Below are 14,430 nucleotides of genomic sequence, written 5' to 3'. Positions count from 1 at the left end.
TATCATCTTTTGTAAAAGGGAGGCAGGAATTAAACCTGAGTACGCTTTAACTGAAGTTTTATAGAAATTTAGACAACTTCTCTGATATGATGATCCTCTTCTGAATTCTCTCAATGGCCTTGACATCTTGCTTGAAGGAAGACACACAAAACTGGACAGAACATTCCAATGCTATCCTGAATGACTCTTTTTGGCTTAACTTTCATTTAATTTGTACAGCATAATCTTGTTTCTAAAACCTAAGATTACTTGTGTTGTTGTTTTATTTCCAACAATTTTTTGGTTTTGGTGCCACAGTGATTCAAATTTTATAGATTTGTACATTTCAATCTCTCTGCTCCTCTACTTTGCTACAATTTGGGTATGTCCTCCCCAGGTTATGGCAGGGTTCCATTTCTGTCACCTGGTTATAACCTGGACAGTTTGCAAGTCGGAAATGTGGCTGTGAACCAAGTTCCCACATGGCAGAAGATGCCTGCAGCAGCTGGCAAATCCATCCCACTGGTCTACCAATGCTTGATCACATGTACGGGCTGTACATAAGTTGGATATTCATAAGCTGTGGAAGACCTGTATCTTTCCACTCCTCACTCTTCTCCCGAAAATTTAACATCTCATCCTTCTTCAAGTTGAGTGCCCCATATTATAACAATGACTACATGGTATAAAACTTGGAAATGATGTAAAGGTAAAGCCCCAGCACTCCCCACTTTGCCTGCTCCATGCATTTGTTCATCGTGTTACAGACACCCCAGTCACATGGAAACATGTAATCTCCCGAGTGAGGTGAAAAGCCTGGTAAACATGCAGGAAAATTAATGGGGTGTAAGAAGCCATTGGGTATAAAGTGCTTTAAGATGCTCTGAGGTGTTAATAGGAGCCGTAAAAAAAAGAGCATTTTTTTTAACCAAGATCCATTGGTCCATTCAACATTTTCCTGAAGTCACAAAATTGTTTCAATGTCAACAAGCATCCTGGTTTAGTACTGCCTCAAATGTGTGCTTGCTTCACTCAAGCTGAGATGTCTGCATATGGCATAAATGGTCACAACATGATAGGAGCCAGCATGAAGAAATGGAAACTTCCTTACCTTCTTGTAAAGACTCCTCAGATCGCGATATTGCCACATGCTGTTCAGGACCTGAGACGCTGCCTTCATCACCTTGGGCGAGTGTCTGTGTGTAAAACACCACAGTTTAGATACTACATAACAATTGGCAGTGAGGATTGGTATGACTGAAAATGTTGAGGGGAAAAAAATGCGAACAGTTGTTGAGAGAAATGAAAATAGAGTGAAGCTGACAGAGCAATTGGTGTGAATTTGTCATCTTTACATTTGTTGTCTCACAAGCTTTTTGCTTCAAATTAAGGGTGAAATAAACAAGTCTGAACAAATGGTTTCTAAAGGTTAATGTAGTGTATGATTGATTTTGCTCAGTAGTCAGAACCAGAACATATACATGTGTACTCACTGTGACAAGAAACAAAAGCACTGAATCACTCTTCTCCATTATGATAGGCGAGGATGAATTTGTATTTGATTGGGAAGAATACCAATGCGGGGTTGACTGGTCTTTCTTGAGAATTTGAGGTTCTCACAGTCATTATAGTCATTGAGCACAAGGGTCAGAGGAAAGGTGCGGAGGCCCACCCTGGATTTTGGACCAGAGAGGGACAGAGCAGACTAAATGGAAACCTGGCACCAAAGATGTGCTTCATTTTAAATCCCGCCCAATGCAATTAGCTCCCAGGTATCAGCTTGTGTTAGTGATAGCTCCTACTTCTCAGTCAGAAGGCTGTTTGTTTTATGAAAGGAAACATTTAGAAGTCAGAGACAGTGAGGGGAAACTGTACAAGTCAGGGACAGTGAGGGGAACATCACTTGGTGCCATTTTGTATGGGGGAATGGGGAGGTGGTGAATTGGCATAATAGCTTATTGTATAGAAGAGTGGGGGGGTAGGAGAGCTTATTGTATGAGGGAGTAGGGGGTGGAAGAGCTTATTGTATGGGGGAATGGGGGAGGGAGAGTTGGATTTCACATGTCAGCCACTTTCACTGTGCAAGCTTAGAAAATTGTCTAAATATCCATTTGTTATCAGCAGGGTCCAAAACACTACAGTAGACAAAGGGATGCATTTTGATTCTCTAGGAACATGTAAAACAAGTTATGGTGAGATGTAAACCCAATTTGCACCTCTTCCCATTGCAGTGAATGGGAATAAAATTTGAGAGATGTAAAATGGGCTACTGAGCACACAGAGTGAAAATTCCCCCAAGAAGAGGTCATGTGCACATATTAATAAGGAAACTTCATCTCCCTTATGTGAAACTTCAGATTATAAGACAATTCAGCAAAATAATGAGGAATAAACCAGCAGATTAGAACCCAAGTGTTAGATGTGGATAATTTGTCCTAGGAAACACAGGGTTTGTAGAATGTTCAAGATTTGAAAACAGCAGCTGAAGCCTTTTTTTATAAAATAAAATCCATGCAGTAATAAACCAGAGCAGAAATGGCATCCTCAAGACATTGCAGCTTTTAAACTGAAGTCACAACTAGGAAGTGTTTTTTTTCATCAGTGATTTAAAGTGAATCAGTATTAAATATTCTGAAATCGAATTGCTACTGTCAGATCTAAAATAAGGCAGCATCAAAATAAAAGCTTCAGACAAGACAAGGTCCAATCAAATGGATTCATTATCGTTTTACAAGATTGCTTGCTTGAACCTGATGGAACTGTTCAGTATCATGTGGTGTAAAATTGAGTGTTTGAGAAGATTAAAAGATTTTGAAGTACAGATGTAAGGAAAAGCAGGATCAGGTAATAAATGTCCCTGGATTTAAGGGGTTCAGTGAAGATAGGGAAGGAAATAAAAGAGGAAGGGAAGCAGTATTACGATGAATATTGCAGAGCTGGCGAGAGAGTGTAACATCCAGGGTGTCAAAGATAGTATATATAAGGTAAGGGTTAAGAGGCTAGTGAAGGATAAAGAAAAACACATTGAAGAGGGGAGCGGGGGGCGGGGTGGAATCATCTCACCTAATTTTTATTTCTACGCAGAATTTCAAATTGGAATGAGAATCAGGAAGTGTATAAAAGGTCTGAGAACTAATGTTGCCTGTTTTACAGCACCATCCAAATTTATGTTACCACCACACTTTTAAATACTTTCCTTCATTTTTTGGGGAAATCTGGAGTTTAATTGCTATTTTCACTATGTATTTCCCATTTAAATTGTGCTGAGAAATTCTGGTGCACCATATAGAGTGCACTAGAATGATGTAGATGCAGTGAGACAATAACTGTTTTGGTCTTTGTTTTACCACATCGAAATTCTATTGTGATAAGCAAAGGCCAGTGGGTGGGTGCTGGGTGGGGGCCATGAGAGGGATTTACTGGTGATCATTTGGAGATACTCTAGTACTCAATGATGGTCCTCAACCTGAAATGTTGACTCTGTTTCCCTCACCACTAATGCTGCTTGAGCTGCTGAGTACTTCCAGCATGTTCTGTTTTGATTTCAAATTTCCAGCATTTACATTTTTTTTGTGCCAACCTGTCCTTGTATGCTGAGGAGGGGGCTGGGCCAGTGTTGGAGGAAGGGTTCAAGACTCAGATTGGGAACTTGGAGGGGTGCTCCTGAGATAGTGGCAGGGTTGTTGGGTGATACATTTAATGAGGGGGCAGGATTTAGATGAGTATGCCTCTCTGGTTAGTAAGTGAGACCAAGTTGTCTTAGGAATGCCCAACCATGTGTAGTCCCAAGACCACAAGCTCCAATTTTCCCCATAATACTCAAGAAGGAATCTTGCACGGGGAGTGATCGCTTGTGCATATCTGATGTGAAAATCACATTGGAGTCACGTGGTTGACTCATGATAGGAAGTGCCTGGTTAAACTTTTCTGAGTGATGTAAAATGTCCTTCAAGGTTATTCATTTTAGAGTCTAACCGTTAAGCATGTTTCCTTTAAGAGAGTCACCAACCTCCAGGACCAATGATTAATCTCCAAAACGTGGCTGTAAGCAATTGGAAAAACAAGGACGAATGAACTAAACAATATTGTTAATTATCTTCCATTTATTCAAAAAATATAGGTGATGGGGATGAAAGATTGACAAGGTTTATCTAAATGCTTAGCAAAGAATTTATTTCCTTTCTGGATTGTAGGAGTGGAATGTTGGAATTGGGAGATTATGTAATGAAACTTCCAGGAATGCACCCAGAGTTGGCAAAACATTCTGACAACTTGTATTAATTGCTATGATTCCTGACCATTTACTTTGGCATGGTTCATATCTCACAGGCAATGTCATCATAGTCTGCTGTGAGTGAGAATCATGGCCATTGCACATCAAGACTTGTTACCTACTTGTCTCCTTTACTCTTGGCAATGCCAATAAGCTTCTCGATTCCTCCAGAGTCTCGCAAGGCCTTGGCATTTTCCATGTTTTTGGTAATGACTTCATGCAAAGCACAGCAAATGGCAGTAATTGTCTCATCGGATATGGTTTTGCTAATGGTGCTGGTCCCAGTACCGGTGTTGCTGCTGCCTCCAGGAAGACGGTGAACAAGATCTCGCATGGCATATTTCCCTTGGTGCGGCAGGAAAGAGGAGCATGATTAGGACTGTACACACCTCGTCTCCATATTATTATAAAAGAATGTAGAAGCACTGAGAAAGGTAATTTTTCAAAAAGGGTGACACCAGAACTGCAAGGTTATCAGGAAAAACTGAAAGACTGAACAAGTTGGAAATGCCTAATGGTTAATCAGAAAGAGGTCCTTTCATTCATGAAGGGTTTTGATAGTGCGGATTTCATTTATACTGAAAAGCAAAACCAGAGTTATACATATAAGGTTGTCACTAATAAGTACAATAATTGGAGTTAAACTCAACTATAGTATTGCAAGATAATGACAACTAGCCGAAAATTCTAGAATTCTGGTATTTGCCACGATTTTAAGAACATTATTACCTCCTTAGTATAACCTTAACATAGGCATCAGATTTTGTTACCGGCTTGTCAACTCGTGTTGAACCTTTTTCTGCAGGTTTCCTTACATTTCTCCTTCCTCCATTGCCGCAGCCTCCTTGTCCTCACTTGGGTTACCCAGGTTGCCCACCCTCGAAGCACACCACCTTCCCACACTGATTGTGAAGTACAGCAGATATTAAGTATCCAATTGGTTGTTGTTTGTCTGTCAGTCACACAACCTTCCAATCTCACTTACAACTTTTCAAAAACCAAAACACATTCAAAGAAAATGTAAAAAAAACAACAATCGAAGAGATTTTGGTCTCAATGATCTTTCTCCCAGGCTGTCTGCAGAATGAAAGATTAACCATCACAATGCTTTGAGACTCCAGGGCAAACCTGAACGATTGGGAATTCTTGAGCTTGTTGAAGTGAACCTGACTCTGCAAATGGCCTCCACAAACACACAATCTATAGAGACACCTGGAAATCTATTAACACAAAGTTGAAGAGCTCTCCCTGGCAAGTACCCAAACAGTCTGTGCTGGCTTAAACTCCACACTAGACCTCTCCACTCTATGCCATCTCACTCTCTCAACAGGTCCTTCCATTCTTTCTCACTCGTGTTTATCTTCCTTCACTAATGCTGAAAATACAGTAATTAAAGGCAGACAAAAATTGTTTCAATTGTGCAGTTTATGTAATATTGGTTGTGAACAGTGATTGCTATGTGAAAGCTCTCACACTTTTAAGGACAGTGTCATGTAACTACCTGCTCTTTGGGATGCAGCAATGGTTTGTGGAAACTTCCAGAGACAGTCTGCAGAGTTCTTTGATAAACTACACCCTGTTTGTGTTCCCAATGCCTCAGATATAAGCTAATGCTTTTTGTAATGTTGAGGTTCACTGGAGGTTAAGAATTTATCATTTACATTTCAATTTTCCCCTCTTTAAAGCTTTCACAATTTAAACAACCACATCTAGAACCAAGGCATGCAGAGTAACAACACAATGCAGAGGCATGTGAGGATTTATGTAAACAGATGTTTGATGGTCGACACAGAGGGCGGAGAGGGGACTGTTTCCATGTGTATGAATCTACGATTCTATTACTCTATAAAGCAGCCTTAACCCCGTCTCAGACAACCTCCTTATAACATGAGCTCTGACGTTACAAAAAGAATACAGATGTATCAGAGAATATGCAAAGAGAAACAAGGCTGATACGAGAATAGAGAGATATTACTGATCAACAAAGGCTGAACAGGTTGTGAGGCTTCTCTTGAGAAAATTGGGAGTGGTCTATTACAGGTCTTCAAAATTCTGCAGGCATTAGAAAGTGTAGAGATTGAGAATGTGTTTGAATTTGTAGGAGAGGATTGAAAGATCAAAAACAGAAGGGTACAAGGTCTAAGAGCCAGAGTCAATCACGTAGAGGAATTCAAATCCCACTGTGGCAGCAGCTGGGATATTTAAATTCCAGTAATTAATAAAAAGGGGATTTAACGTAAAAAGCTAGGAATGGTCACCACTGTAACATCATTAAAAGGTTCACTAAGATCCTTCCCTAGTCTGGCCTCACAGTGGTTCTAGACCCATTAATGTGGCCATCCCTGAACTGCCTTCTCAGTTCAGGGGCAAGAGAGATGGAGAGTAAATGTTGGCTTCACACATGAATGAGTAAAGATATGTTAGCCACTAATAATTCAAGAGAGATTTCAGGGCAAACTATTTTAATCAGATAATTGTAAGAACACTGAAGTTCCTCCTTCTGGGATAAACTGAGACAGAAAACAGAGATACCCTTCACAGGCAGTAGAATGGGAGGAAGGAATAGAAGGACATGCTGAGAGAGTGAGATGAACTAGAGTGGGAAGAGACTTGTGTGCACTACCAGCCTATTGGACACAAAGGGTCTACTTTTGTGCTGTAGTTACCAAGCGATTTTAAGCAATTTTAACCATTTACTTCAAAACAGTCACCTGTTAATTTTCCTGAGCAAGACTGTGAAATTTGAAAATGGAGGACAAACTAAGAAATTAAGTTGTTGAGTCAAGAAAGGGCAGGTGAGGAATTTAATCAGAAATGAGTAATCATCTGTGACAATTTTTGTCAATAACCATCTCTATTTTTGTTAACTGGAAATGAAATGTCATTCAACAGCCAGCAAAGCGTATTAAAATTTCTATTGAAGAAGTAGTGACAAATGGGTTTGACCCTTGAGGGAAAATAAATAGTTTCAGAACATAGAGGAAACTCTAATGAAAGTAGTGCTTACAATCCATGGCTGAGAAGAAGCACTTTTATCCCTGATTCAGAGGTCTGTAGCTTCAAGTTCCAATTGATTCTTGAACATATAATCCAGATTGAAATTTCAGAGCAGTGCCAAGGGATTCCTAGACTGTTGGAGGTGCCAACGTTCTGAGGAGAAATTAAACCATGGCAAAATCTGCCTTCTCAGGTGGCTGTAAAAATGCCATGGCATTATTTCTGAAATGGACAACATTTATCCCTCAACTCATATCACAAAAACACAATCTTATCATTGTTTCATTTCTCTTTAAGGGACATTTTGCACAGTGCAAATTGGCTGCCAGGTTTTCTACACTACACCAGGAACAGACTTGAAAATCACTGCAATGGCTGCAGTTGAGATGTTTTGTAGTTGTGAATACCATGTTCATTCCCAATCCCTTCCACTAATCCTTCTGGATTCATTAGTTAATAATTCAAATCAAAATCACCAAAACTGATTAACTGACTTTTACATTATTTGCTGCGGGTGGGACTGAGCAGGAAGCAGAATAGTTTGTGTATAGAAGAATAATTTCAAAAGTAATTCATTAATTCATTCATTGTGAAACATTTCAGATACACTTTAGAATTGAAGGGCACAATATAATTGCATTCCTCCTTCCACCTACCGATGAGTTCCTTGTTTCTGACGTCCAAGGCCATATTCCGTAATGCGGTGGCGACAGCACAAACCACCCGGTCATTGTCTATGCGCAGCAGCTCCACAAGAATGGGCAAACCTTTCTCCTTGCGCACCGCAGCACGGATGTAAATAGACCACTGTGAACAGAAACAGCAACATGTTGGAAGCAGACAGAATTAGAGAATGGGCAATATTCACTGACAAAGAAAAGATGGAGATCTTCCCAGCCAAGTATTTCTACTGACATAAACCAGCCATTCTAACCTGCCAATAAAAGATAGTTGCTGTGATTCACACTGGACCAACGTTTGAACAGACTATGGTTTAAACCATGATAAACAGATTTAAAAAGGGGAAGGGTTTGATGGGGTAGATGCAGAGAAGAGATTTCTGTTTGTACAGAAGTCCAAAACGATTCAGGAAACAAATTAGGAAAAAAACCTTTAATTATGGTATGGTAAGAATGTGGTAAAGCTTCCAAAAGGGAAGTGAGGTGAATTGCAGAGATTCAATCAAGTGGAAGCTAAATTGAGGAGGACAGGAAAAGAAAGATATGTGAAAAAAGAGAAGAAAACTGTGGAAGGTTGTGTGGAACTTGTTTCAATGTAGTAAATTCAATGTAATTTGGTGAAGTAAAAACAGGTAAGAAGATATCATAAAGGCAAGGTAACTTGCTGTGTCAACAAAGATCTCATTTACAATTGAATGAACAATGGACAACATGTAGGGCAGCCGATTCACTCCATCAAAATACCACCAATGTGTCATTAAAAAAAGATTTAGACACAATATGTCTATAACTGAGAGTGGTTGACAGTAGGAAGTTTAAGGAGGATGACCTAGTGTTAATGCCACCCAGATCAGAAAGGACTAAATATTTTAATATCTTATGAATAATGTCTTTGAAAGTGACTTCCAGCTATGAGTCACAGATATAATGGCTAAATTTAAAGATAATACAAAGATAATGAAAGCAGCCTTCTCCAAAGCTGAACAGGATAATCAATTGGAGGATTTCAACATAACCGGGTATTGGGCAGGCTGAAGCTAGATTAAATTCACTTAGAGAAAAGTCCTTCAAATGGGAACAAGATGAAATATCCAGGAAGGGACAATGGGATAAAAGAAAAGAAAATAATGTAAGTAATATTAAAGAGATCCAGCTGTCCTGAGTGGCAATAAGTTCCAGTCCCGAGTAAAACACATCATATGCTGTGGTCAACATTGAACTAAAACTGTGAAGTGATCCTGCCACAATGCAAATCGCTGTACATCAGCACAGAACAGAATCAGGTAAAGGATTACTGGGCCTAAGGACAACAGCAGCAAGAGGGGGCAGGACATGGGTGACAGGTGGGAGGAGTTACCAAGGAAGGGCATTGAAAATGAATGGATCTTCAAGAATGAGGGCATCTAAAAGCTCTCCTGTTGTGGCCCAAGTAAAGATGGGCTCCCATTAAATAATGCCAGAGCAGGCTTCAACCCCCCTCAGAAGACTTGCATTAATGTGCCATTCATGCAATTTGAACAATTTTGCAAAAGTGATGTCAGAATGAGTATTGCCTACCTTTGCAGGCCTCTGCAAAAGTCTGGCAGCTTTGAAAATCCTTGTCTCTCTGGGTTTACTGCTATCAAGCCCATGTGGTTTTGAGCATTTGGCAAAATTAGGTTGTGACTAAGATTAAGATTATAATTTAATGAATATTTATTGTTCCCTCACAGCAGTGCACATTGTAAGTCAAGACTGAGTTAGGGTTGGGAGAACAATTGAACCACGTTGCAGAGGTATAACCGAGTCAATATTTTAAAGCCATACACTATTTTAACACACCCATGCTAAGTCTCTGTGTTATGTTGGAAATTGCCTTTGTAAATGTGCTGTAATGTAACTGCAACATCCCTCCAATGGAGGCGCTACTCCACTGTGAAGGAGGTTGCAGCTACAGTACAACACATTTAATAAGATTTCTTTATTAGTCACATGTACATCGAAACACACAGTGAAATGCATCTTTTGCATAGAGTGTTTTGGGGCAGCCCGCAAGTGTTGCCACGCTTCTGGCGCCAACATAGCATGCCCACAACTTCCTAACTTGCATGTCTTTGGAACATGGGAGGAAACCGGAGCACCTGGAGGAAACCCACACAGACAAAAGGAGAATGTACAAACTCCTTACAGACAGCGGCCGGAATTGAACCCGGATCGCTGGCACTGTAATAACATTATGCTAACTGCTACACTCCAGGGACTGTAACTGAGAGAATACAACTGTAGTGTGACAAATTTAAATTGACAAATTCCATTAGGAATTTATAATATTATGTAAAAATAATAGGATGAACGTCTGCATAATAGATCAATGAACCTTAAAGTACATTTTGAAATAGTAATTCAGTTTGCCGAGAAAGACTTGAGTTTATTAAGGTCACACAAACCAATAAAATCTAATTAAAAAACAAGAGACATAGCACAGCAATTCATTGAGTTCAGTGGTAAGGCAGTTTTCATTTTTGTCCCCCTTGATCTTCACTAATTTAGCAGAAGCCACCTTTCATGCATTGTAACTAAACATCTACAACATGTCAGGCCATCAACATGAAGCCTATTAAATGGACCAAACACCCATGTGCACCTTTGCTACCAAAGTGTGGTTGCTGTGTGTACCACCCAAAGGATGCCTTGCAGAAAAGTGCTGAGGCAACTTTAGCAACTCATACCAGTCTCTGACCATCAGGAATTGCAAGGAGCAATAATTGCAGGAGAATATCATCCATTCTTGGATACCTAATCATCATTTCTTCACAAACGAAGAGAGAAACAGAGTTAACTTTTCAGGTCAATGAGCTTTAAACTGTTAACTCTGTTACTCTTTCCACGGAAGCTCACTGATATGTTGAGTACTTCCAACATTTTTCATTTTTAATTCAGATTTCCAATATCTGCTGTTTTTTACCTTTCAATTTCTTCATCACTGCTGGGTCAAGATCCTGGAATTTTCCATCAAACAATATCATAGGAATACCTTCACAACAGACTGCAACTATTTGAGGCAGCTCACTACCACTTTCTACAGAGTAGCTAGGAATGGACCATAAATGCTAGCTTTGTTAGTGATGCTATTTCACAAGAATGGATTAAATGTAAACGCAAAGGCAGGATGTAATTCGAAAATACTTCCTGATGAAAGGGAGAGGCCAAGCTGTCTCATTCTTGAATGGCCATTGATTACACAGTAACAACCTGCTACAGTCTTGCATGTAACTGTGGACAGCTGGCAAAATTGTGTTCCACGTTGAAAGACAGGATGTTGTTGGATTTATGTCTCGAGAGCGTTAATCCCCAAAGCTCTGTGGATAACCATCTGTAAAGTGTTAGAGCCCTGGCCAGAATCAGTTTGGGTGCTGGAGAGAAATCTGCTTTCCAGGTTCCTGATTAATCACAAAGGCAATAGAGGTTCACATTACTTCTGAAGGAACAGAGATTTGGGCCAGTAAGTGGAGAGTGGGTTGGGAGAGGGTCATGGTTCCATGTATATAGAACATATAAATGCCATGCACAGGTACAAAAAAATCAAAAAGGCACATACTTTTAGATGACTTGAATGTAAGGGAGAAGTTATGCCTGAACTGTATAAAGCCTTGGTTGAGCCACACTTAGAGCATTGTGAGGAGCTTTGGGTGTCACAACTTAAGGAGGTATGATGGCATTGTAAGGAGTGCAGGGTAAATTTATTTAGTGATACCTGAAATCTGGAGGATTAATGTATAAAGAGAGATTATAAAAACTACAGTTATTCTCCTTGGAATTTAGATGGTTAAAAGGTGATTTGATCCAAGTTTTCAAGGCTTTAAGGGGAGCTGATGGCGTAGCTGGAGAGAAACTTTTTGCTGGTAGGGGAGCCTAGAGTATTGTCTAAAAACTGGAGCCAAGCCTTTCAGGAGTGAAGTTCATAAACCCTTCTACATGCATTATGTGGTAGACATTTGGAACTTTCTTTCACGAATGATAATTGAAACTGGGCCAATTGTTAAGTTTAAACCATAGAATAATAATTTTTTTGTTAACCATTAGTACTAAAGGACAGGGGAAAAGGCATATATATTGAGTTAGGCCATCAACCACAGAGGAACAGGCTCTATTGGCTAAATGATCCATTCCTTCTCTTTGTTCCTATCTGTGTGATAGGTGTTTTAAGATGTATTAATTTGTATCACTGTCCTCTGCCAGACCAATAACTCCAGTACTGACACCAAGTCACACTCATTCAGCTACATTGGGCAGGCCACGTAGTTTGAAGACCTGAGACCATCTTGATGAAGCATACCCTATCTTTTATTATCAGGCAGATGGAGGAAATGATTCAAGTATGTACTCAGTCTCTCTGAAGAAATGCAACATCTGCACTGACCCATGGCCACTCAAAGTGAAGAAGGAGCATTCAGGATGGTTTTGAGAACCTCTAACCCATGCACAGGGGCAACACAGAAGCTTTGTGGAAGCAGTGCAAGGAATGGACCACCTCACAAACTAACCACCTGTCCACCCCATCAACCATTTCCTGCCTCATCTGCACTTGAGTCCATGGTTCCCACTATGGTCTCATTAACCAGTTTTAATCGGGAGGAGTGGGGGCTGGACTGCGTAGGCGCAGCGTGGGCAGTTTAAAAAGCAAACAGCCTATACAGCGGGCAGCGTCGGAGCAGGCAGTGGAGTGAGAGGTAGCGGAGTGTTCTGGGCTTTGGCTCAAGGGGCTTCGGTGTAAGGGGGCAAGGAAAGGTAGGTGACTTGAGTAAAGGAAGGAGTATGAGTGCGGTTTCCTGTACTCGGTGTCAGATGTGGGAGTTCCCGTAGTCTCCCTGCCTCCGGGAAGGCTACGTCTGCGCCCGGTGTGTCGAGCTGCAGCTCCTGAGGGACCGTCTTAGGGAACTGGAGATGCAGCTCGATGACCTTCGTCTGGTCAGGGAGAGTGAGGAGGTGATTGAGAGGAGTTATAGGCAGGTGGTCACACAAGGACCATTGGAATCAGGCAATTGGGTCACAGTCAGGAGGGGGAAGGGGAAGCGGAAGGGGAAGGGGAAGAGTCAGGTACCAGAGAGTACCCCTGTGGCTGTACCCCTTGACAATAAGTACTCCTGCTTGAGTACTGTTGGGAGAGACAGCCTACCTGGGGGAAGCAACAGTGGCGGTGTCTCTGGCACAGAGCCCGGCCCTGTGGCTCAGATGGGTAGGGAAGGAAAGAGGAGGGCACTAGTGATAGGGGACTCTATAGTTAGGTGGGCAGACAAGCGATTCTGTGGATGCAGGAAAGAAACTCGGAAGGTAGTTTGCCTCCCAGGTGCCAGGGTCCGGGATGTTTCTGATCGCGTCCAAGATATCCTGAAGGGGGAGGGAGAACAGCCAGAGGTCATGGTACATATTGGTACCAACGACATAGGTAGGGAAAGGAATGAGGTCCTGAAAAGAGACTATAGAGAATTAGGAAGGAAGCTGAGAAGCATGACCTCAAAGGTAGTAATTTCTGGATTACTGCATATGCTAAGCGACAGTGGGTATAGGAACAGGATGAGGAGGAGGTTAAATGCGTGGTTGAGGGATTGGAGTAAGGAGCAGGGATTCAGTTTTCTGGATCACTGGGGCCTCTTTTGGGGCAGGTATGACCTGTTCAAAGAGGACAGGTTGCACTTGAATCCCAGGGGGACCAACATACTGGTGGGGAGATTTGCTCAAGTTACTGGGAAGAGTTTAAACTGGAATTGTTGGGGGGTGGGATCCATACTGGAGAGGCTGGGGAAGACGTGTTTGGCTCTCAAATAGAGGAAGCTAGGAGTAAGTACCATAAGCAGGTGATAGAGAAAGGAAGTGTTCAGACAGGCTTGAGATGTGTCTATTTTAATGCAAGGAGTATTGTGAACAAGGCAGATGAGCTTAGAGTTTGGATTGATACTTGGAGCTATGATGTGGTGGCCATTACAAAGACTTGGATGGCTCCGGGGCTGGAATGGTTGATTCAAGTGCCGGGTTTTAGATGTTTCAGGAAGGACAGGGAGGGAGGCAAAAGAGGTGGGGGGAGTGGCACTGTTGATCACAGATAGTGTCACAACTGCAGAAAAGGTGGACGTTGTGGAGGGATTGTCTACGGAGCCTCTGTGGGTGGAGGTTAGGAACAGGAAGGGGTCAATAACTTTACTGGGTGTTTTTTATAGGCCGCCCAATAGTGACAGGGTTATTGAGGAGCAGATAGGGAAGCAGATCCTAGAAAGGTGTGAGAATAACAGAGTTGTTGTAATGGGGAATTTTAATTTCCCAAACATTGACTGGCATCTCCAGACAGTGAGGGGTTGAGATGGGGTGGAGTTTGTTAGGTGTGTTCAGGAAGGGTTCTTGACACAGTATGTAGATAGACCTACAAGAGGAGAGGCTGTGCTTGATTTGATGTTGGGAAATGGACCTGGTCAGGTGTCAGGTCTCTCAGTGGGTGAACATTTTGGTGATAGAGATCATAATTCTATC

At 41.4% G+C, this 14,430-nt stretch overlaps 1 protein-coding gene across 5 annotated transcripts in view; it reads right to left on the bottom strand.

Annotated features, from left to right (window-relative positions):
- Positions 1-14,430, bottom strand: part of LOC127570353 (catenin delta-2-like) — a 909,541-nt gene that overhangs the window by 33,192 nt on the left and 861,919 nt on the right. For all 5 annotated transcript variants that reach the window (XM_052015821.1, XM_052015822.1, XM_052015825.1 and 2 more), the window contains 3 exons: positions 7,906-8,056; positions 4,375-4,597; positions 1,091-1,175 (listed from right to left, as the gene is read on the bottom strand). In XM_052015821.1, the coding sequence (XP_051871781.1) occupies positions 1,091-1,175; positions 4,375-4,597; positions 7,906-8,056 (459 nt within the window). The remainder of the gene's footprint in view (positions 1-1,090; positions 1,176-4,374; positions 4,598-7,905; positions 8,057-14,430) is intronic.

This window comes from Pristis pectinata, chromosome 5, assembly GCF_009764475.1.
Source record: "Pristis pectinata isolate sPriPec2 chromosome 5, sPriPec2.1.pri, whole genome shotgun sequence".
In the NCBI taxonomy this organism is placed as follows: Eukaryota; Metazoa; Chordata; class Chondrichthyes; order Rhinopristiformes; family Pristidae; genus Pristis; species Pristis pectinata.
The sequence above is the reverse complement of the archived record's forward strand: the minus strand, read 5'-3'. Positions and strand labels throughout refer to the sequence as shown.